This window comes from Diorhabda sublineata, chromosome 9, assembly GCF_026230105.1.
Source record: "Diorhabda sublineata isolate icDioSubl1.1 chromosome 9, icDioSubl1.1, whole genome shotgun sequence".
NCBI classification, from domain to species: Eukaryota; Metazoa; Arthropoda; class Insecta; order Coleoptera; family Chrysomelidae; genus Diorhabda; species Diorhabda sublineata.
Window position 1 is genome coordinate 22,597,909 of NC_079482.1, and position 25,005 is coordinate 22,622,913.

General features: G+C 32.1%; 1 protein-coding gene across 1 annotated transcript in view; it reads right to left on the reverse strand.

The window, feature by feature from the left end:
• The window catches only part of LOC130448910 (protein O-mannosyl-transferase TMTC2-like), a 289,690-nt gene that overhangs the window by 185,749 nt on the left and 78,936 nt on the right, over positions 1-25,005 (reverse strand). The window contains exons 3-4 of the mRNA XM_056786514.1: positions 23,261-24,092; positions 22,757-22,871 (exon numbers count right to left, since the gene is read on the reverse strand). Coding sequence (XP_056642492.1) covers positions 22,757-22,871; positions 23,261-24,092 — 947 coding nt within the window. The remainder of the gene's footprint in view (positions 1-22,756; positions 22,872-23,260; positions 24,093-25,005) is intronic.

Genomic DNA, 25,005 nt, shown 5'->3' on the forward strand with positions numbered 1-25,005 from the left:
CAATAGGAATTTTTCAATTTAACAATGATACCTGATTCCATCTAAATATAACTAGTTTTTAAATGAATTTTCAAACGAAAGTTTTTTATCAAAAACTACAAAGTTATTCCACTCCCATCTCAATTTGAATATAAAATTATCATTGATCAATAGATTTTTGATGAAACGCTCCGAGAACAGAAAGTAATAAAGTCCAATAATGACTTATAGAATGGCAGCTTCGTCACATACCAAAGAGGAACAAACGTAATAAGGGAGTCGCTGTGGTATGCAGAGTGTCTTCTTATCATTCATCACCGTATCTCACCCTACGCTTGTGACTCACGCCGTACACAACATTTAATAAAGTGAACACTTGAAATGCATCCTAATTTGTGTCTTTGGAATACCGAATGTCGATCTTGTTACTTTCAAAACACGTGTTTGTAATCTGAATACCTAACTAGGATAAAATAGAATTCTATTTTTAAGAACCGGAGGCGATGTCAATTTACACGCAATTTCTTCTATGGAATGGTTTTTATATATATACGAGATGATTAAACACAGAGATAACACAAAAATAGATGCAATAAAAAAGACTTAAAGAAGTTGTGCTGAATCTTGATTAAACCTCGACTTTGTTACTTTATTGTTTGATTTATCTTCTGATGAATATGTGATTAATCGAAGACTGATACTAATTTCCAAAATTAACCAAAGTAATAAATCATACTCCAATTAATCATTTGAATTATATCAATTATTTTATGCAAGCTTAGCACAACGAAGAAGTTGTTAAAGCAATATGAGAATCGAGCTGATTATACATAAATTTAATGGCAAAATAAGCAGAGGACAATTTTTATGCCAAAGCTTCTTCATATACAGAGCGTTGAAAGGCGCCTTTATTATGTAGACTAAGAAACTTGATCGAATTTTTCGTTGTTGAGTTTTCTCGGTTTTTGAACAAAGCTCGTCCGCGCCAGATCAGGATTTAATAGTAATGACATCTTTGTCCGTGGTAGAATGTAAAGCTTGTATATCTAGACTATTCTAGGTTACACTGGTATCACTCGAAAATTAAGTAAATTTACCATTAATTCGTAAATCTGTAGCATCATTAATAGATATCAAAAATCAAGCTTCAGGTCTAAGGAAGAGACTGTCAGTGATACTTTTAGAAGGAACGACAAGAGAAAGAGCTCATGACTTGGAGATATTTTAGAGCTAATATTCTTACTAGCTTTGACGAAATAACTGTTAAGATCGTCTAAGTCGAGATCAATGTTTGACGATCTCAAGACATCAGCGATTGTGCATCGGTTTCGAATCGCAGTCTTTTTGAACCAAATCAAATTATACTCAAACTTGTCAACATTATTGTTTTTCGTATATAGATTTCTTATTGTTTGGATACTTTGTGAAAAATTGTGTTGAAAATCAACTTGGAATGGATGTTTAAATGAACAATAATACATTGAATGACAAATTTCATAGAATAAAATAATAATATTTCTAATAATGTAATAAAAACAAAAATATTTAATAGTCATGGATAAAGTATAGTATACTAGTCGCGTGTAATGAGGTTTTATTCACTGGATAGTTTATTGCTCTCGCTAGGGCTCGCGAATAATAATCTCCATTATACACTGAGGCATGATATGCTATTAATTAATACAAAATAATTAATCACATTTTTATTAAACCTATACCAAACTATTCCGCATTGAGCTTTAGAGTCTCGCTATGATTAAGGAGATCAATAAATAGTTTTGAACATCCTAGTTTCTGAAACTACTGAAATCCCAACCAGATTTCGGTGTAATTGAGTATTTGGCACTTGGTAAAATTCGACCAATTAAACGGTTCTATTTGATTTGTTCTGTTTATTTCGGATAAGTCGAACTAGAGACAAAGAGCGAGTCCGACAAGTTCAACAAAGCAACAACACACAGTAAACTGTGATCAACCGTTCAGTAAATGAAGGTTTCGAACCATGTTGAAGCAGCTACGTGGTTTCGCGGTTATCAGTTTTGTAGGTTTCGAGAATTATATTAAATATTGAAATTACCTTGGAAAGGAAATATTCACAAAACGGTGAATGAAATTACCTCGAGTAAATTTTTCACAAGTCTATGGTAATATGTAATGGAAAGATAAATATTACTGAGGATATATTTCATGGTATATCATTAGTTTTAAAAAATAATAATATTATGGAACTAGATGATACAAGAACTAACCAAAATATATAAGAAAAATATCTAAGTAACAAACTACAGTTGCAGCTCTCAACTGGATTCCCAGATGTTAGAGTTGAGGTTGTGTAGTCTGGTGATTGATGTCGAAACACCCAACCTGGCAGCTGTAGAACAGTGTGACAGAAATATAATGAGAAAGGAAACGGGAACACAGATGGAAATTACGGAAGAAGGAACTAGTAGAAAGAACAGATTTGAACAAAAGGAGCTTATGATCTAACATATAAAAAAAACTGAATGTATATTTTTTAGAATATAACCAAACAGGAATCTATTATATTCGTTCTGTTCCCAAATAAATAGAAAATTCGAATTCATATGAAAACTATCATACAAAATTTGCTTAAAACAAAAGAAAAGCCAGAAAGATGACTGAAATTTTTGTGAGCACAATAAAGAAAGTAAAGAAAAACTTACCAGCGAATATGAAGAATCACATCACCACAAATGTATTATAATTTACTATTGCTTGAAGTGTAGATAGGTAGAGGACGATTTAGCATACATTCCGAGGTTCTATTGAATTTTTCGAATTGAGTGGAAGGTCGATAACAAATTAATTTCTTCAAAAACTCGAAAGTTAGAATATAAAAATAGTAGTATTGTTGTTAATAGATTCATCAAAAGTAGACAAAATTCATTTCAACACAAATATTTTAGTGATTATAGATCTATAAATATATAAAAATTTCCTCAATTTCTTACATCTTATAAATTTTGTTTCTAAATCTTCTTGAGTTTCCACGTTCGAAACAGGTCCACTATTTTGATCTGTATCAAAATATGACTTGACATTGGTGACTTGTGCAAGTTTTTGTTATCAAGTCATAAATTGATAGAGACTGAAATATGTCAAATTATCAAATTTGAAATTTTCAAAAGGAATTTTCAATTAGAATTGAAATATTTTTTCAATCAACGAACCAGTGTTAAGTGAAGTTTGGCTAAATATTTGAAGCTTTATTAGTGGAAATAATACTTTCACATTTAACTTATAAATTTGTTTTCAGACAAAAGTTTAATCCTCAAGATCGAGAGGAACTTAAGAAAGGATTAAGAGTCGGGGATAATGAACCTCCAGAAAGTAAACTCAAATCGTGATTCTCTGAGCTAGGATTAATTTGCAGTTGATTTTCTGTCCCCTCTGTTAACTCCGTGAGGGAAAATTGCTTTCTGACCGCAAAACGACATAAAATTTCTGTGAGGATTGAAGTAAATTGACCAAGGGTGTGTTTCGACTGTCGCATTATGTTTTAAACTGCGATATATGGCACGAAACAGGTATATTTTGTCGGTTTTAACGTACATTAATTCAAATCTAATGCTTGCTATACTAAAGTTATTACCAACCGGTGATATACAATTTGATGAAGAAAAACGGTTCTACCGTTTAATTTTATCACCAGCCATTATGAACTAAATTACTGATACTTTACAAAACTATTACACAACATACGTGTATATTGATTGACCAAATTTTTTAAGGTTAAATAATTTTAATGAATACACTGGTAAACGCAGGGTGAGATTGTAGGGTTTAAATTAAACGACTGAAATGCACTTTCTCCTGATACGAAAATTTCTTATATTTGACATCGTGACAATAAAATAAAACTTTTGTCTATTGAAATAACCCTCCTGTTTTGACGAATTTCTTAAATTTTGATTATGATCGAAATCACTGGCGATTGTTCATTGATTCCAAAATTATATTAAAGTATTGTTGCAGCATAACCTCATACTTTTTTTGACACGAGTACCCTGTGGTTACAAAAGTGTCATATTTGACATAATTACCATCCCATTCATATTCGATATGTCTAATTGCTGATTACACCATTACATCTATTGTTATTTCACTATTTACCGTTTATACCACACAATAACAACAAAGTGTATCGAATATATTCATGATGGTACCCTGATGGTAGCAAAAAGTAAAATAAAAATAAACAAAAAAGCTTTACTCTCTAAAGTTCTCTTTTCGTTCTCTTCCGGCTTTTTCTCTTTTAGCTAGAACAGCACAACCTTTTAGCTAGATCAGCACAACCCCAGCTCTGCAGAGAAGCAACTCCTTTATCAGGGCAAACTCCAGCAAAATTTCCCTTTCCGACGAATCTTTCTTCTCTTTCATAACCTCACTGCCGGTTGCTCATGGTTCTGATACTAAATAGACGAAAATATGAGATTCCTTCTTGAAAAAATTAAATACAGTAATCACGGTTGGAAATATTGGGGTCATTGCACTTTTGTTTGTACTGCAGCTTGGTTAAAAGACAGAAAAGTCACTATACAAAGCCCAAGCGTAAATCATTCGCTCTAGTGACATTCCAATCATACCGCAGTTGCTAGGGGTTATTAATTTTTTTTTTAAAGCTATAACTGAAGTTGGCTGTGGATTTATATATCAGAAAGACAAACCCAAACTCAGCGGGGCAAAATTATAGAGTAATATTTATAATTCAACTGATATAAGATAGAAACTTTAAAAATACTATATGTTCAGTAACACTTCTGGAAATGTTTTTGAACGTCCGATATTTTCTAGAAAATCATAAATCGGAAAATTACAAAAACCTGATGAGTGCTCTTATAATGTCATATAAAGCTTTAAGGTGCAATATGTCCTTGAAAATACTATCAAGGGAAATGGAGTCCAGAAAAATGATAGCAAAAGCGAAATATGAGGTCTGGTTATTAAATAACGATACTGTTTAACGAAAAAGGGTTTAATTATAAAAATTATTCTACATTCGTATGCTCCCCTTCAATTTACTCATCTCGTCACACACCTTTCCATACGTTTTTACCATTGATGGAAGCAGTACTGGAAGTCTTCTTTGGTGAGTGCCTTTAGGAGCTTTACCATTTTTTGTTTTACCACTTCCATTGACTCAAATCCTTTTCAAGGCAGATTCTATCTGCGGAAGCAAAATAAAATCTGAGTGTGTCAAATCTGGTGAGTACGGTGGGTGTTAAAGCACTGGAGTACACTTCTGGCCAAATACTACTTCACAGATAGCGCGTTATGGTCAGGTGCGTTGTCCTGGTGCAAAATCCACGAGTTGTCTGTCTCGGCACTCACTAAAGATCTTACAACACTCAAAAAAACGCGCACAAGATGAAGGATTGTCCCCATAGACCAATTCATAGCACTCAGTCGGTTCAACTGCACAAATACTATAATATTGACGGAAAAGTGTTTTGGGACGTGCATAGAAAAGATATTTATATTATTTATTTAATAGCCAGACCTCGTATATATGAAAATAATGAGTAATCATCTTATTTTAAGTAATTATATCTCAAAACGTAGCAGATTTTTATATAAATATATGTTCTGATGTCACAAGGAAAATTGACAAGTCAATTATTTTTTTCATTCACATATTATTGTTTGGTAGCGTTAATGCATTTAAAATTTGATATAAGTTTAGTTACAGAGATTAAATTAAATATTTGTTAACCATTTATATTAGAATATGTGCGATTTTGGTACTTTTTTCATTATGACTAAAATAGTTATAAAAGAATTTCTTTAAAATTGTAGACACACAAAATACGAAATGACTTTTTCAAACCAAGCAGTAAAACTACTTTATTAGTGGAAAAAAAAATAAATAAATAAATAAATCGAAATGCAGGTGGATACGATGAGAATATATTGATTTAGAAAGTGATTCAAACATAAACCACATTTTATAAATCAATTATCAAGCTGAAAATTACAATATCATAGGATTCATTACAATTCCTTGTAATTTTATTCACATTTTCTACGCCAAATAATTTGTATACAATACAAACCCCATATGCATATAAATACGTTCTTGATGGAAATAAATTTCTATCAGAATAAATTCTACATTTTCCATTGTCCAAGTGGATCTCCCAGCGTCGACGGATTAGACAGGGATTCCGAAGTGAAAATTCGCTTTTGCGAAATTACTCTGACGCAGTTTATAGTATACGGGGGATGGAACAAACCCAGAAGCCCATTAAAGCCGTAGAGCAGCGATAACGGGTCAGCAATCCTCTCGGTTCTGTCCCATTAGATGCCGTGAGGGTCTATTAAGAGAATTCGCACAATTTCAGTTGTTGAGACATATACTCGTCTTAGCGATTCTTTGCGAAAAGTTCGCAAAGAACTTTTGGAAATGCTTAACAATGACTCATAATAAATCATATGATTTCGAGAGAATCACTTAAAAGTGCTTTTAGTTCTTTTTTATGTCATACGGTATACTGAATGCTTTGGGCACTATCATTTGTAGATACTTGGGGAAAGTTAGAGATTTTTAAGAAAAGTTCTGTCTTCGATTTGAGCTACAAAATAATAGAAAATCTGGACTTGATTTTCTCTCACGTAATAATTTGCATTACATCTACTAGATAATCTTTCCTCAAGGTTATCAAGTTATTTTTTTAGTATCAGAACTTTAAAATAACTGACATATAGACTGAAAACCGGGAATAAAAGTTTCTGAGAAGATTGATTGAAATATCATTACTTTAAAATTTGTGAATTCTACTGATTCAGCGTTCAAGGTTTTTGTAGAGAAGTGTTTCGTAATTATGGATTTTTTTTGGATATAATCAATCGCTTTATCGTTTGGGAATATTCTGGATATACTTAAAAATACAGATATATTGAAAACATTATTTTTATAAATTCATTCAATTTCTCAAACGTAGCTTCAAAAAATATTTCTCTCAAATAACATATGTCATGAATTTCATTCTATATTTGGGAACAAACGAATCATTAAAGGATCCATAGAATGGTATATAAGTGTATAAAAATCACATTAGTTCATAATATACAACAAATATTGCATTGCAAGCTGCTTCTTTAAAATTTTTGTCATGCCCTTATTCGCTGACTGTTTCCGATAATGCAGCAATTCCACATGAAATAAACGTACAAATTGGTAGAATAGAATCATTTTTCTTACGAACAGTTTGCGAAATTGGAAAATTAGTATCATGCATTTTGATAATAATTCATCAAAAGTCAAAAATCCCATTTCTACGTTTCATAATTCAACTATCCTTATGCAATTTTTCCAATTCCGTTCTATTCATAGTTTATAAGTATAAATTCTAATATAATTTCTTCAAATTACTATATGTCTAGTTTACTTTAAATGAACTATAGTGATTCAAGTCACAACCTCTTGCTGAGATTTTACATTCTTCTATTCTGTTTTACGGAGTTGAGTCCTAAACCTTGAACGAAGATATTGAAGTATTGGAAATTTGGCTCTATAGAGTCCTCAGAAGAATGAAAAAATACTACAGTACAGGCCACACGCGCGTTTACTCTTCGGAATATTGTGGTGTACCCAAGTCTCTTCAGTAGTAACTATTCTTTTTCTTCCTCTTTATAGCGCTGCAGATGACGCTTGTAAACCTCCCAGCGCTTCAATTTCTGCTACAAATTCAAATGTCTTGGCACCAATCTTGCTGAAATTTTCCGGTAACCGAACTGTGAATTATTTGCTCAATACACCCTACGCTTATACCAATTTCTTCAACCAAATTGGTCGCCAAAATGAGTTCATGATCTCATTGGTATCACTGTGGCGCTGCATCTCTTCAAGACACCATTCATACAATGGAGTCTTGAAGAGGCATTTATCCTTGAATTGCATGACTGATTTTCGATAAATTTCCGAAAATTGTACATTATCTTTGATTAAGAAACGAATAATGATGCGTTTTGCAACAGACATTGATACATCATGGGTATACGTACACTAAAAATCGAGGTTAAGTGGTTCCAGCTGTTCTCTACAATTAGTAACAGACAAGTCTAACATCCAGTGCAGCAAATTCTAATACACTAAATTTTTCAAGCATCTATTCAAAAATTGCGGAAATAACCTGATATACTGTTCACACATTTCGAAGGAATCTGTTTTTGAGTTATTTGCTAGTTCCAAAATGCAGCTTTTCTCAAATAATGTTAGGTACTTGAGTACTCAGTTGATATAAACCTTTCGAAAATAGTAAATTATCATAGTTATTAGATGCGGTGAATTAATTGAATATCCCTATTCTAATTTACAAAAACATCACTTCAACTGCTCAAACTAAACCATCCAAAGGTAAATATTGAAGGCCCAACAAAACTCAGTCAATTAGGGGCGCAAACATTTTATCCTGGTTTGAGAGTTAGTATTAAAAGTGAAAGCAACTCCTATTATCATCACAACTTTCATCATTAAGTAAATATCATCTGGGGCTTCGAACTGGAATTTATTCATATTTATATCCGTCTTTTCTTCTTTATCGAAATGCTCCAAGTTTATAACATTTGGAAATATTTAGGATTTCCTCTATGAATAGAGTGAACTTTGGTTTGGAATATTTCAGCCAAAATAACTGATATTTACCGGATGATTTCTAGTATTTTTCTAGGGGTATATTTTAGTGAAGCTGGATTCCTAAAAGCGCGGGTTGTCCATTTCATTTTTCTGGTATAGTTAGACCAACAGTCTGAAAACTACAAGAAGGTTGTAGATCATCATCACCTTTCTCAAAACAACTAGCAGGATTTTGTTTATCGTGAACTACATCAGGGATATAGGCTTGTCTCTTGTGAACACAGACGATTTGGCGGCTAGCACAACATTAACTGTGTCGTTACTTGTCTGTGGCATTAACGGTTGCGTTTTAAAACCATTGCGCCATATCACTTTTTGGCGCATCTGTTCTCTAATTACCCTACCACATTATTGCGGATCAATGTCAATTAGCATTGAGATTGTCCCATAATTTCAGTTGTTTATTTGCAATAAAATATTAAAGTATTCAATGTAGAATTCTGCATGGAATTTTTGAAATCAAATAATCTTATAGCAGTATATATCTTTCGAAGAAATATAAGTTTGATCGAGTACTGCATAAATTTCCAAAGTAGCAATTAAACATTAAATTGAATTACTATTAAAACAACGCATCTATCTACGCGTTCCAGTCAGCACCAACACTCTAAGTCGAGTGAATCTAGCCACAAAATAAAAGATTCGGTGACAAATAAAATTAAAAAGAAAATGTGGTAATGACTTTTAGGATTGAAGAGACTGAAAACAGGAATTTACGGGATTTAGAAAAGTAATCGTATCTCTGGGAATGAAAAATACTTTTAGGATTTAATTAATTTTAAAGGAAAATGCATTATAAAATTGATTGTGCTTGTCACGTTTAAATAATTAAATTCAATTAGACGCATATTATTTTCACAGTCATATCAAAATAATTTACATAACTTGTGAATGTTCGATTGAGTTGGATGCCGTTTCAAAATGGAATTCCATAGATAATATTCCAAAAGACTATTCAAGTCGTCAGTCCAGAATAACTGAAAAATATCATAACGATTTTTATATAAAAATTATTAATATACAGGGTGATTAATTAATGTGGAAACCAACTCATAGTTAAATGTTGAATGATTAGATGTAGGTACGTAATTATTATTGTTTAGTACAGAAAAATTGAAATATCTCAATAACTTATGATTTTATATTTTGTTTCACCCGGATGGATGGATGGATGGATGGACTTGAATACCCTTTAAAACATATCAAAACCCCATATTATTGTAATAAGTTAAGCTGATTGCAAATATGCAATAAAATATAAGACGTTTCGATTAAAAAAACGTAACTTTGAAATGGCACAGCTCTGGAACACCCTGAAATATTGTAAATTGAACGACTTTTAATGGCTATAATCCCCAAATTTGCGAATTGATTCCTTTAAGGACAAAGGATGCCTTGAAGTCTATCACACTAATCAGTCACCCTGTAGAATTAGAGTAATAGCAGAATCTATTATTTGTGAATATGCAAATTATATTGAAGACAATACTTATTGAAATATAATCCTGGAAAGTGATAATAAATAAAAAAATCATCCGTCAAAGTCAAATACAGAAATTTTTAAATTAAAAATGTTTGTATTATAAATTGAAAAATAAATTTTTAGGTAGCTATTGGAGAGAAATTTTCAAGGATTATACTAAAATATCTATAATTCCGATATTTTCCTAATATACTAATATTTTCAGATGAAAAAATATGCTTCACAATCAGTTTTCATTTTTTATTCAGAAATATAAGTCTAATGAATTTCGGTAGCTAGATTGGAAAGTTGATCGGGTTCAACCCATACCCCATAACTACCATCCGATTGCTTTAGTCCCAGCCATTGTCAAGACATGGGGCTAGTCGTCAAACCATCAAAACTTGAGATATCTTAAGTCTGCTAACATCATTAGCGACCATCTATGCGGCTTCCATAAATATGGATCAACGGGGGGCCTCCTGGCTTATGTCACTAACGTATGGATTGAAGTTATAAAGAAATATTGGGCGATCGCACTTCACATATCGGAGGCTTTTGACAAAGTTTGGCAAAACAATCTTTTAAATAAATTAAGATCGTACGGTTTGGCGTCCTCACTTATCGGTTGTCTTAGAAGTTTTCTCTACCTCAGAAAGGTTTGAGGTTATCCCTAGGGATGCATCTTGTCACCTATCTCACTCCCCAATTTGGATATGAACAGACAATTTCACCAGGACATTTCATATTTTTCTCATAGTACTATGTCTTCAATTTTTACATCTTCCTTATCAAATTCATCGGAAATCGAGATACCACCTCTGTTTTTCGGACATGTCAAGTTACTTAATGTATTTTCTGCCCAATTTTTCTATTTAAAAGCTACTTTAGCAGTTTCAGTTAAAAATTTTAATCTACTATCTGCTTCCTCGACAGTTCTCACTTCTTAGGACATTTTCAAATAGAATAACTAATCACTTAGTTCGAAGGATTTGAATTCATTTTCATTCAATCCATCATCAACAATATGTCACATTCAGACAACTTCTGACAATAATAATAGTTCCAATAGAAGGTAGAAGAAATTGTTTCAAGTAACCGGTGTTTAAAAACAGAAGAACCGGCATTTCCGAATCAAGTGTTCTAAGAATTTTAGCGATTTTTAGAGCTTTGCCGCGAGGATCCGACTTTCAAAAGAAATTCTATGGAATGGTAGAATAGTGGAAAAGAGATCTTGTGTTAAAAAAGGAGAGGTCACTAAACGCGCCAAAAAAAACCTTATTATAATTTTTAGACTCTAAGGTATTATCTCAATTCCTTTTAGGGTGAGATGGTTGAGAAACAAAGACAGTACAGTTAAGGTTATATGGGAAACTGAAACATACAGAGAGAAGAGGTAGACCCAGAAGGAAATGAAGTTGAGGAATAGCAAAAAAAATGGGAATGGGAAGAGGACTGAATTGGAGACGGGCTAAACAGGAAGCGAAAAGAAGAATTAAATGGTAAAGAAATATTATCTCTCCACCTATGGTAAAAGAAGTTACGGATTAGTAAGTAAAAATCTTTCGTTGGACGTTTTGAAAAGTGTGTGGAAATAAAGGGAGAATATATTGAGAAATAATCAAATGGTTTTCTATTTATGACCTTTCTCTTACGCTAAGAACCCATAGACGGCGTTATTCCACATAGACTCCACTAGATAGAAAATTGTTTTATGATTATTAGGTAACAGTTTGTTATGAAAAAATTATATCTCACAAAAAATCATTATCATATAAAGATTTTGTCAACAATAATTTCGAAAATACATCAACTCCGGAGAAAATATTATTCAGTTTCCGATAAATTCCATTTTATAGCTTCTGTGCTACAACGCTTATTTCCATATAAATTTGGAAGTGGCAACTAGATTCCGTTCTTTTATCATCCTACTCTTTGAAACCTCATAAATTTATATTGATAATTTAAACATGACTTTTTGTATTTTAATTTGAATTTTTTTGATAGTACGGGAGCTATTAGTATATGAGGACTTTTTAAATCTAAATTAAACAAATGAAAAAACGAAAATAATAGTTGAAACTTGTTTAATTGTCGTTGCAAGTTATGAAAACCAGCTCATTCAAGTTATCGAAACTATTTACTGACGGGAAATTTCGATTCGCCATCAATCACATTCTACAGATTACATAACCTCGATATCGAAATCCAAAAAAGATTTTTCGATGTTCCAAGGGGAGCTTTTGAAACACTTTCACAAATAATCTCGCCAGTTTAACAATGGTTTAAATATATGATACAGATAATCCGTCATTACATGTTCAAAATAGATTGCTGCACTTGGTGACAAGTAAATGCTTGAAGATGAAGATATAGATCCAATCAGAGCTAAATCAAAACTGAAATTTCCTGACCAAATGATTGATTTTCTTATGTCAATAATCCTTTATTTAAACATATCGCAACTTAAGATTGAGAAGATAAGTTAAGGGTAGTTTCTAATTCTGTGGAGTACAATTGCTTTCTTTTTATGAAATAATAGTTTGAAGCAGTCGTAACAGCATGGAAAGAGGTGTGAAAATAAAATTGAAGACACAGTTAATGGCCGTACGAAGCAGGGTTGGTTATTTCATCTTATTATTGGAGATTCGACGCTTGTTGTCGTTGTTCTCAGGTCATCCAACTCCATGTGATATCGGGGTTACAAGAGAAACAGTAGAAACTCAACCAAGTACCAGCACTCGTCGGTTCTCCAACTGCCGTGAAACTTCTAAAGATACATCGCGATTTGAAATCATACAATGCATCAAAATCAAATGCTGAAAATGCAGTGCTACATTTAACCCAAAAAACTGGATTTACAAGTCTCAAACTACTTGATGGGAGTTGGTTTAAAACTATAAAATACTATAGGCTATACATTGAATATCCAGCCGTTTCTTTTGTATAATTATTCAATAAACAAAGTGAAAATTAAAAACCGACAATATTTATGAGACGCCATGTATATTTTTCATTCCAGATATTCAAGATATCTAGCGATTGAAAGTTTGTGTGCGAACGCCAGATTGATACAGTTGAAATTTAATAAATTTCATATTTTTGGCAAGTAATCCTCCATAGCAAACATAATGAATTATTAAACAGTGAGAGGATCTGAAATTAATTCTAGATCAAAGCTAAATCTAATCCACTATTCACTTCGCTTCTGTATCTACTCTTTTCCAATAATTTTATGCTGTACTTTCAACGGCAAAGGCCAATATCCAAGCAGTAACTTTCAAACTTTGACCCTAATCACCAAGAAATCCAATAAGTAATGTCGTGTTGAGAATTTTTGGAGGAGAAGTTGGCTCATTAAAGTCTTGAAAAGGATTACGGCAATCTGTAGTGTCAAAAACTTTTTACTGATAATTGTAACATGATTTGAAAATTCATCTGAGACAAACCCCTTTTAATATTAAGTGACTTTGGCGTTAAGTAAATCTATCATTTTGACTGGGTCCATCAGTAAATCATGGGATTGGAAATTATTAGAATATCGATTGCTGAAAATGACACCATATTAAAAAACGTCGTGTTGTGTGCTTAATTTTCCCATTTTTTCATTTCAATCAATCAAATCATAGCACAAAAATTTGTTTTAGATGATGCCAGAACGAGAGACCTATGGCATGGCTGAAGATGTCCCATACTTTTAACCCTACAGAGACCCTACAGCAGAATAATTGTATCATCATTACTTTTATTAAAAGTGCTACAACTTTGATTTTACAAGTTTATAAACAAAATTTAAATGGACGACGAGATGTTTGAAATTAAAATGAAATTAGAAGAAATCAATTAAACAGAAAAGATAATGTCTTATAAAGAATATGATGATTCTTCAACCAATAAAATATTGATAATATTTATAATTAACTACAGGAAAAAAAAGACGTCATGGAAATGTGACAATTTGGATTTAACCCGTACATGTACCAGCGATTTTCTTAAACGCCTGGAGCTCCTATTCCACGTTCTAACTACATGTTTAGTTAGATATTAAAAACGATTTCTGTATGTTTAACACGTTGAGCTCTGATGCGATCCACAGGCCCGCAACTGAACTTTCCCCACAAACTAAAGTGGTCCTATGAACCGCACGACATATTTTATTTCACGGCGAAGGAACAGTATTTCAATATATTCCACAGTAAGGTTGGACCGTCCTGGGTCTTTGAAACATTATCCTACACTTGGTTCATTTGATTTTGTTTTAGTTTTCATATTTTTTGTTTTCTTCGACATAATTCTTAATTTAGTATAAAAAACATGACGAAAAATTTATTATAATATAAATATAAAATTGAAAAATTGTTATTACAATCTGAATTTTTTTTTTACTTTTAATTTTACAATAATTTTATTCACTACATCCTACACCTTTTGACTTAAACCTTCTTTTTTCACTAGACAATGGTTTTTTGGTTTTGCCGTCGTTTCAACACCAACATGAATAGTTTCTTTCTTCAGTAACTTATTTGCTACACTTTTTTAAAAAATATGGACATTTATCATTTCTATAACAAATAACAGCTCAATAGCAATTTTTTTATACCACATCAACGTCCTTTTCAAAAAATTGTTGTTTGTGTTACTTGCCATTTGGTCAGATAGATGTATCGCCTTTGAGGCTTTACAACCACTACTAATCTTGGGTCCATCCTTACTGTCTCATCAGAATGCTTTTTAGAAAGCATCAACACCTCTCGTTCTGAGCCCTGTGGAAAGTTTTAGCGGTAAACTTTACTTCGGGCCCAGAACACGCCATCATTTTTTCTCACATTTTAATTCGAATAATTTTTTCATCTTTTTCATTTTTTTAATCCACACAACGTATGGAGTGTAAGAATAGAAAAAAATTATTGCGCCTAGAGAAAAGTTTATCAAGTTTGATTGGGACTCAACGTGTTAAACGTTTTTTGTGTTATGTGATGCAAAATCACATTTTTTTATTTTCAAATCACATGTTAAGTCTTTTTTTTTGTTGTGACACCAATCGATTCTCTGACGGTACATATTTACCAGCAGATTTCAGCGTATTGTATTATCAGATCTATTCAGGAGTATTCTAATCATTGTAATTTATTTTATATTGATTTTCGTAACAAAATTAGATGCCTAGACTTATCTGAAAAGGGATAACAGAAAATTGCAAGTGATATGTCGAAGTCGTTTTCTTCGGGATCTAGCTATAACTATGTGCCTAGTAACGCTGAAGAAAGTGAGCCTCGACCATTCATTTCTATTATTGCAAGAGTTCCCGATTTAAATTGAGAAAATGAGTGTGAAACAGATCAGAAACCTCTACTTTACTTGGCAAAGGTATAAATAAAAATCTAACAATAAGTGCAATAGATGTTTTGCAGAAAATATTTCCTCATGCCTTATATCTCATATCGGATATACCTAACAGCAAGAAGTCATTGATTTTCCAGAAACTATTGCTTTTTCTAAGCAATAAATGGAGGGAGTTGATAGAGCTTATCAAATTATTGAGCTATTTGACGACGATATAAAATCAACCAAAAAAATATATCTCAGTATGTAAAAGCGTGGATTTTGTATAATGACTTAAGACGTCGAAACAAACAGAATCCTTTTCTGTCTGCTAAATCTTGTTGAAGACCTCATCACCAAAGGCATAACAAGTACTTCTTCACTGACGCCCAAAATGGCACTATTCCGAAAAAAAGAAAACTATATGGAGCTACTCTTTCAAATCTTCTTGTTAGAGGACAAACCAGAAGAAGATGTGTAAGATGTAGAAGGGAAACATATCAAAAATATCTTTGCAAATAGTGCAACATTCCTTTGTGCAAGAATTGTTTTTATTACCATATACACTTAAGAAGTAAGTATTGTCCAGCTTTCGAACTACACAAAATTTCTTGAATAATTTTTGTCGAATCCGAATATAAAATTTTCATTTTAAATATCTTCCATTTGGATTGTAGCATTCATTTCCATTTTTAGTACAATCAAATGCTTATGAATAGTCGAGAGCTGTGCTGTTCCAAATTCTAGGATCAAAAACATATTGAATATAATAACCGAGGAACGAAATTTATTAGTACGATTTCAATGCCTGCAGCAGCGATCTGAATTATTTAATCGCATAGAAAATTTGATTATCGCTATCAGGACCGGAATTAGGAATCTCTGATTTCAGACTACTTTCTTTAGTTAAAAAAAAACACAATTATATAAATCTAATTCCCTGTTTTTTGGAATAATAGTGGCAATAGAAAAGAGTTTGATAAATTATTTGTAATTATGTCGAAAAGTATCCGTAAGTGTACTGATCTTTTGGTAATAAATTATAGTTTCATATGAACTTGTATTTTATTTCTAGTCTATTAAAAAAACGACCCTTGAATAAATATTAAAACAGAAATATTTGGATTAAAATAAAATTGAGGGTGGTATTGAAGTTACAGTACAAATTAAGTGTTCTTAATAGAATCAATTAACTGAAAAATTATAATAAAATGATTTTTATTCACCTAATTACCTATCTACGTACCCAATTTGAACTGCATATGTCATCTGGAACTGGGTTAAAATTTGGTGTCAGAAATCGACGATTTTTTGACGTTAATATCGTTGCAATCCACTGGGGTATAAAATATTTCAAGAGATACGTAAATGAAACAAGGTTTACATTTAAAACTCTTACAAAATCGTTTACATGTACTCACTAAATATCCTGCAGGTTGATAAGAATGCATCTGGACTAAGTGGAATACGATTTTGACTTTGAATACATTAAAGGGAAGGACAATTTTGGTTTTTATTCTAATAAAGAGTGTGTTGATATTATAAAATTGGTTGAAATAATACAACAGATCAATATGTAAAGTCCAATATACAGAAAAAAAAATCGATTAAAACCATTTGACGCTTTATCGTGGTTGACGATAATCCGAGTTGAGAAAAGATGAAATATTGACATTTTGTTTAGATTTTTCCAACGCAATTGCATAAAATCAATTGTCATTGATGCAAATTCATCTAAAGCAACATTAAATTCATAAATTGTGGAAAGAAACAAATCAAGAGAAAAATATGAACGGTACAGAATAATTACAAAATCAATTTCAATAGATAATTTCATATAAACATTATAAATAAATAAATTTAGGTGCAGATGGATGATTCCCTTATCAACTTCATTGCAATTTACGCAGCGGAAACATAGACTTTAAACAAAGCAGATAGAAATCGAATAGAGGCTCTCGAAATGTGGGTTTATAGACTACTCTTTCGAGTATCATGGACAGAGCATGTATGCTGCTAACCAGCATCAATCGCATGTATCTGAAGTACCTGGGACATACAGCTAGAAGATCAGGAACAATTGAACGATTAATTATAGAAGGGAAAGTAGAAGACAAACGCCCAAGAAGCAGATCCCCGACTAGCTGGGTGGACCAAACAAAACTCTTAGTAAATATGAGACTGCATCTTACTGAAAAGATTGCAAGCTTGGAAACAAATGTTGAATTGAATATAAATTGGGTCACTTCATCATTTGGAGGATAATGGAAAGAGGAAGAGGAGATAAATGGAATATGTAGTGCTATCGCAGTCTTACTCCATATGTCGCGCCAAGATTCTTATTTGTTTTTGGATTTTTCAGGCAAAAAATACTGTTTATAGTGACATAAAATAAATGTTTTTCTATGGGGTTTTATATAATAACTTTTCTTCGAATGTGTTTGCAAAAAATTCGAGAGTGAGTAGATGACGTGAAAATAATGCTGTCACCAACAAATTTTCTCATACGACCTTTAAGTATATTTTCTAAATTATACATTCGAAGACCAAAGGTGGCTCATACCTAAAGGTTAACAATACGTAACTATTATAGGGACAATCTGTACAATCTAATAGTAGTAAATGAAAAATGAATTTTTCAATCGATTTTTTAAGGTAGTCTTTGTTTAACTCGATAAAGTTTATGGTTTACGAGATATGTAGATTTTTACCGTTCCGACCGTTCGCCGTAAAGAAACATTCTGAAGAAAATTATCATAAATTGTAATTATATATTGAAAATACTTACAAGAGGTATTGGAACACAATCAAAAATTATTGATTGAATTGTGAAAAAACAAAAACCTTGTACTACTACATTCTTCGGAAAGATAATTCTCTGAACTTGAAAGAACATTCCAAAGTATGAACTTATAATAGTATATCATTTGGAAAATTTCCTAATTTCCAAACTAGAGTTTTTTGTTTTGGATATTCACTCAACTTCAAGCTTTTATAAATAAGGAATTGTTGAATTAAAAATTTAGTACAGTAATAGAATTAACATAAAACGTTTTGCTCAGTTCTCCCGCATCAAATCTCAGCTGCTTGAACAAATGGAAGGAATTTGAAATGAAAATTTGATACTGTGGGTTTCGTCGACCACAGAAACTTTACCGTCTGTCCTATCAAACCCTGTTGCGGCTTCATTATCTACACAATATAGCTGAAACGAGAAGAGAATTGAATTAAATTGTTCGGATTTGTGTTTCCCTCTTCCTATCGTTATGGCGTCATTCATATTGGGGCGTGGTGTTTGTAGATTGGTCGTTTCTTGAATATTTCGAATACATTTTCTATTTCTTAGACCATTTTATATGTTTTTGTTGCTAAATTATCTTGAGTTTGTTTCTCTTTTGCTTTAAAATCAGGTAAAAAATCAAACCATTTCCGTTTTTAAAATCATTTGGCACAGTGAACCAAAAATGAATATTCTCAGCTTCTGCAAAATTTGATTACGGAATTCAACAATCGTTTTGAAGACTTTCACAAAATGAATGAAATGGAATTCACCATTTTCAACAATCCTTCATTTGCAAATGGAGTTGATAGATCTTCAATCGGACAGTATTTTGAAAGAAAAATTTAATGATCTTAACGCTCATCATAACATTTTATACACAATATTTCAAGAGTTTGGATAATTACTTGGAATCAAAAAAGCATGCAGGACACATTCTCATGTTTGGTAGCACTTATTTATGTGAGCAGATATTTTTCGTCATGAAAATAAATAAGAACAAACATCGCACAAGACTTGCGAATGAACCTCTCCAATAAATTCCCAAAATAACTACAACGAATATTATACCTGACATCAATGAGCTTGTCAAAAAAAGACAAGTCAGCTATCTGAATCCTCGAGCCCAACATGATTACGTACCATCTTTTATATGATTTTTAACAACCATATATAATTATTAAATTCAATAAATGTAATTATAATTCATTTTATTTTTTCTATTTTCAATCTAGCCCGCCTACGAATTCAAAATTTATTATATGGCTCTCTGCAAAATTCAGTTTGAGACCTCTGGTCTAGTGCTTTTTAAAAAAGTTTTCTATGTAAAATATGATTGCAGATTCCTTATTCTAAATACGAATATACAACCGTTCGATATATAATTCTTGCGATGGAATGAAGTAAAGTTCTTATACAAGGCTCGACAACTTATAGTATTAGTGCTAGATCTGGTACTACTGGCAGTTTAAAATGATATGCATAACTTTTTAGATTTTGGTGTATAATATTCCAAAATTGAGAAATAAATAAAGATTCAACTTCAAGAATACTTATCTATAAAAAATAATTTATATCATTATGAACAAGCTGAATATATAGCTGGCTCGAGCGAAGTGATGTCAGGTCAAGCTAGAACCAATCGTCACCTTTAAGTGCTACAACAAATCATTGACCTGTCTGTTGACCGTACAAAAAAAAATTAAACGTAAACTTCCATATTTTTTCATTCATAATAAATTTTTCGCGAACAAACAACTCCTTTTTTTAGTCCAAGATCATGAATCCATTGTCCATATGCTCGAATATAATCTTATTTTGTTCTAAAAAATTGAAAACGTCACGATTTTTGTTCATACTGAATTTTCTATCTTCATTCATTTTCTTGTTTTTAAAATTCGTGAGGATTAAAGACAATAAAAAGTTTATGAAGTATAAACAAACATTAAAGAGACCGACACGGACCCGCAGATAATTATTAATGGAAAGTAAACTATAAACCTAATAGTTAATTTCTGTGGAGATGGATTTCTGAGCAATTTTGAACGATTATAGTTATGAATGTTTTAAATTTTCTCATATTTCATCTGCATGAACTCATGATAATAAAGTTAAATCGGCGTAATAAAGATGATTCATTAATAATTCATCATCATCGCTTTAATAAGATATCTTAAGTGGGAATTTTTAATTAATAAAAAACAAACTATAAACAATTATGAAAGGAACTGAAGCTTAACTTAGAAATATGGGGAATGTCGAAATTTCGTCCTAGTTCTATGTCCACCAAATGCATAAATGCGCCCCAGTATGTGACGCGGAATATCATCACCATCATTTAGCACATGTCTCGTCCACCGTTGGACATAAGTCTCTTCCAATCTAAACCATTTTGAACGGTCTTAGGAATCTTGTGTCCTTTTGGAAGACATCAATTTCGCGTCCGGGGGTCGTCCCCTGTTTCTGGGGGTTTGATCACTGGGACTCCATTGTAATATGTATCCGACAAAATTCATATTCTTGTGTTGATCAGAGGTAACCCTAAGTGTCCATTGAAACATTTGCCGTTACTATGAGAAAGTGCTGTAGTCTTTATTGTTCTCATTGGGGATTTACAGAGAATCACTAATATTAGTTTTGTTTATTGACCAAGCCCCTATGTGGTAGAATAGAATTACAAAAATTATACATTACCGTGGCATAAGCATATTTTTCAGGATTTGTCGCAAACATTGAACAAACTGAAGATTTAGTTTCCATGTTGAATCTTATAAATATTGAAGAAGGTGAAGGTGATAATGTACTCGATAGAGACAAACAACTGTTTCGAAAGAATGATTATTCCTATTAAACATAATCGGTCAATCGCTCCATTGAAAGTGAGTAGGAACTTCCATTACTTGGCGTAATATTTGACGAATCAATAAGGAGAAATTTCATTTTAGGAAAAAATTCTATCTATCAGTTTTTATTATAAGGTTAACACGGTTTTTCTATAAAATTTTTGATTCAAATCTGAATTCAACATTAATATAAGTCATTTTTTTTTCAAATGAAATCACTATGCAAATCCAAACTTGTAAAATTGAAACGGTTAATGAATGTATTAAAAAGGGCAAAGTACCTTATAAATAGATTTAGAAATAAGTGAGCGAAACAATACCACTTATGGTAACACTCGAAATTTCACGAAATCCAAACCTTGAGAAGTTTGGGAAATTTAATTTTCCATACAGAAAACAATTTTAAGTTTCCAAACTCCAGCTGATATGTATGCAGATCATCTAGCCACAGTTTTATTATACGAGAAACTGTAGAAATTCAAAGTTTTGCACCCCGTTAGGTGATTGTATAACTTTAGATAGCTTCTGATTATATGGACTAAAATGCATATCCCGGAGCATAAACAAAGAGGATGTATCAAATAATGTAATATACTGAAGTTTACGAACAACATTTAAGGTCAACTTCCCGGAAACTTATTTGGGTGAGTAAATTCAGATATTTGAAGGGAATATTGTATTCAGTAATCCTTGAATTCAAGAATTATTGGCAGTTATTTCATGTAATCATAAATTTGATAGATCCTCTTCAGTCACTAGATAGCTGCCACTATTTTTGACATATTGACACTAGTAGCTTAGTAAACCTTATATTTTCAACATCAGCAAGTCCATTAATGAATCAAAAATAATAAATCTACAAGAGACGGAGCAATACTATTTAATACTGCCTCAATCCACTGTACAACGTACTTAATAAATAGTTTATGAGAAAACTATGAATTAGGAATAGAAAACATTGACGACAAGTAGTTAACAACGAAGGTATCGATATTGGAGTTCTTGTGACAATTTTGTCACAAGCTGCGCTTTCGTGATATTTTACAAATCTTCTGCAAAATTTTCAGTTCAACAGAAATTATTAAAATTATTTCCACTTTATTTTCTTCACATTCAGTGCCGTCCAAGATGAATCATAACGAACGTCCAATCCTCCAATATATCTTATGGTTTTTCATTTAGAAATTTCGCAGAATATCTGTGATTTAGGGATATTTAATTGTGTTTCATTTACCATTAAAACTAAAACTAATCCATGTCACTTGAGGAAGTTAAAGAAACTTCTCTGAGATTTTTGAACTATCTGCTAGGGGTCAATTGAACCTAGCGCTTCACTTCAATTCACTTCATTATTTTAAGTGATTTCAATCGTTTCGAAAATGATAGTTATAAGAGTATGTCTTGATTGAATTTATTCTAGAGTACATTTATGTTTCAAGCAATTTTCTTAATTTGAACAAGTTTGTCTCAGTCATCCTATGTTATTGATCATTTTCCTATTTGAAGAGAAGACCAGCTCGCGAGGCCAACCAACGTTTCATAAATAGCGTTCGCGCTAATAATAGAGATTTCTCAAAGCCCGCACAAGTGGCATTGCGGTTCGTAATATATTTTTAATTGTCTCCATTAATCTCTTGTCGGATAAAACGTAGTGTACAGCAACCAGCCGTAATTATAATGAAATTTGCGTTGCTAAATAACAAAAGACTACTCACAGATTATAATGCACGTCCGCCATGTTGGGTCTATAGTGAAGGGCTTTCCTGAATGCCATTTCAGCTTCGTCCACTCTCCCTTGACTACTGAGAACACTGCCCAGATTTCCATAAGCTGAAATAAATGGACAAGTGGTTCAAGTGATTACAGTATTGTTTGATTTTGTAAATGCTCATATCTATCAGTTTATCAAACTAAAAGCAGAATCGAAATGATTTTATCCAATCTTAATATATGTGAATATCTTGGTAAATTCTGTTTTTGTAAATAAATGTTTGATTGCCCGTATGTCTTTCAAAATATGCACATTGGCGTGTGTTAATTATTACTTTGATTTTTGAATTAGTATAGGTGATTGAACTTCCTCGCATTAATGCCTTTGTACTATGTACTATAACCTATTTCTATATACATGAGTAATAGAAACTACTTAATTTCCACACTCTAATGAGCTCTACAAGTCTTTAGCTAGTGATATCATTATTATCATCTATGAAACTTACCTTTTGGTGGGTTGATCGGGATGGCGGACCTATATAAGGCCTCTTCGTTATACCAGTCTTTATTCCTGATAACAGTCTTTGCACTAAACGCCACTAATACTAACACTAACCCGCACACTAAAACTGGTCTGTGTCGTTTGTAACTATCCCACAATGTTCCACTAGCCAATCCCAATAACAAACATAATCCGGCACTTGGAAGATACAAAACTCTTTCAGCAACTACAAATCCAACGTAGAACAACATATTAGTTGCTGGAAGAAAAGGAAGAGCTAAAAAGGCGAAAGAAAGCACAATGGCGGCGTTGGAATTGTGCTGTCGTTTCTCTGGTCGATGAATGATTAAAGGTCTGCAATAGCTGTAACATACACAAAAAGAAGAAGAGAAATTGGTCGTATTATTGTTGTTGGTTGTTCTACAGGAAGAAGAGTGTATATCTGAGCAGTTCATGTGACATACAGTACATGATTTATTGTCCTCTTTGGGCCTTTCTTCTCTCTTCACTTTTTTCCTAATTTTCAGCATACATTTTTTCAAAATTACGGCAATACCGTAATAAAACACCAAACTAACAATGTTTCTGATATCTTTTATCGTTGTTATTCTGGGTATTGCCTCCATGCCCCAATCGAAGCTGAGAGTATTGGGAAAAATTAGCAACCAAAAATTGAAAATCGGTAAATAGAAGAATGTGAAGAATCTGGTGAAAAATTCTGTTTCTCTAGCTGTTGGATTGTCCGCACTAGAAAAATGAGGTGTACGTGATTGTAGTCTGGCGGCAAGGATGAGTGAAAGCGCTGAAGCGAGAATTAATAAACTCCGGATCTGTTTCTGAAACAAACAGAAAAAAAACTGTAGAAAGTATGCTAAAATTAATGTGAAAATATAAATAATCGCAACGGAATACAAAATGAAGGGAGAAATTCATATTAACTAATGAATATTCAATAATTTCCACTGCTGGAGGATGAACGAGGTCAATGAATTTCTATAGCAGCAATTACTTACGCTGCATCTATTTCAACTGTTATGTCTCATACTCTAATTCAAATAAACAGATTGTCCTGTTTTCTTTCTACTATGTAGTTAAAAATATTTGCGGTAATGTCGTAGAATATTCAATTCGAATAATATGCTTATAATTCAAAGTCAAAAAAATTTCCAAAAAGTTCAGAAAATGTTGAAATTGATCTATGATGGTGATCTAGTAATATTGATAAGCGGTATGAGCGACTTAAAATGTGGAATTAGTTGATTAATACCAAAAAACGATTTTGCCATCTTCCGAACATGAATACAGATCAAAATCCGGAAAGGAAAGAAGTCGAATTATTTCAAAAGATGCGATGATGCAATTGATGATTGCTAGTGAAACTTTTGATGAATTAATTCAAAGGAATCGGTCTTTGCATATTTTTGGAAGTTTTAAATCTTATAATCATAATTTTTACCAGAAAACTAAGAATATTTAGCGTATTATAGACGGAGATAAAAGTCCGCATGGGCAATCTTCCGAATCGATTGAACTCTGATTCATTGAAGACTATTGATAAGCAGTTTGAGCGATTTGAAATGTGGAATTAGTTGATCAATACCAAAAAATGATTTTTCCGTTTCCCGAACATTATTAAAATTGAATATCTGGAAAGTAAAGACGTCAAATTATTTCAAAAGATGAGATGATGCAATTGATGATTGCTAGTGAAACTTTTGATTAATTAATTCGAAGGAATCAGTCCTTGCA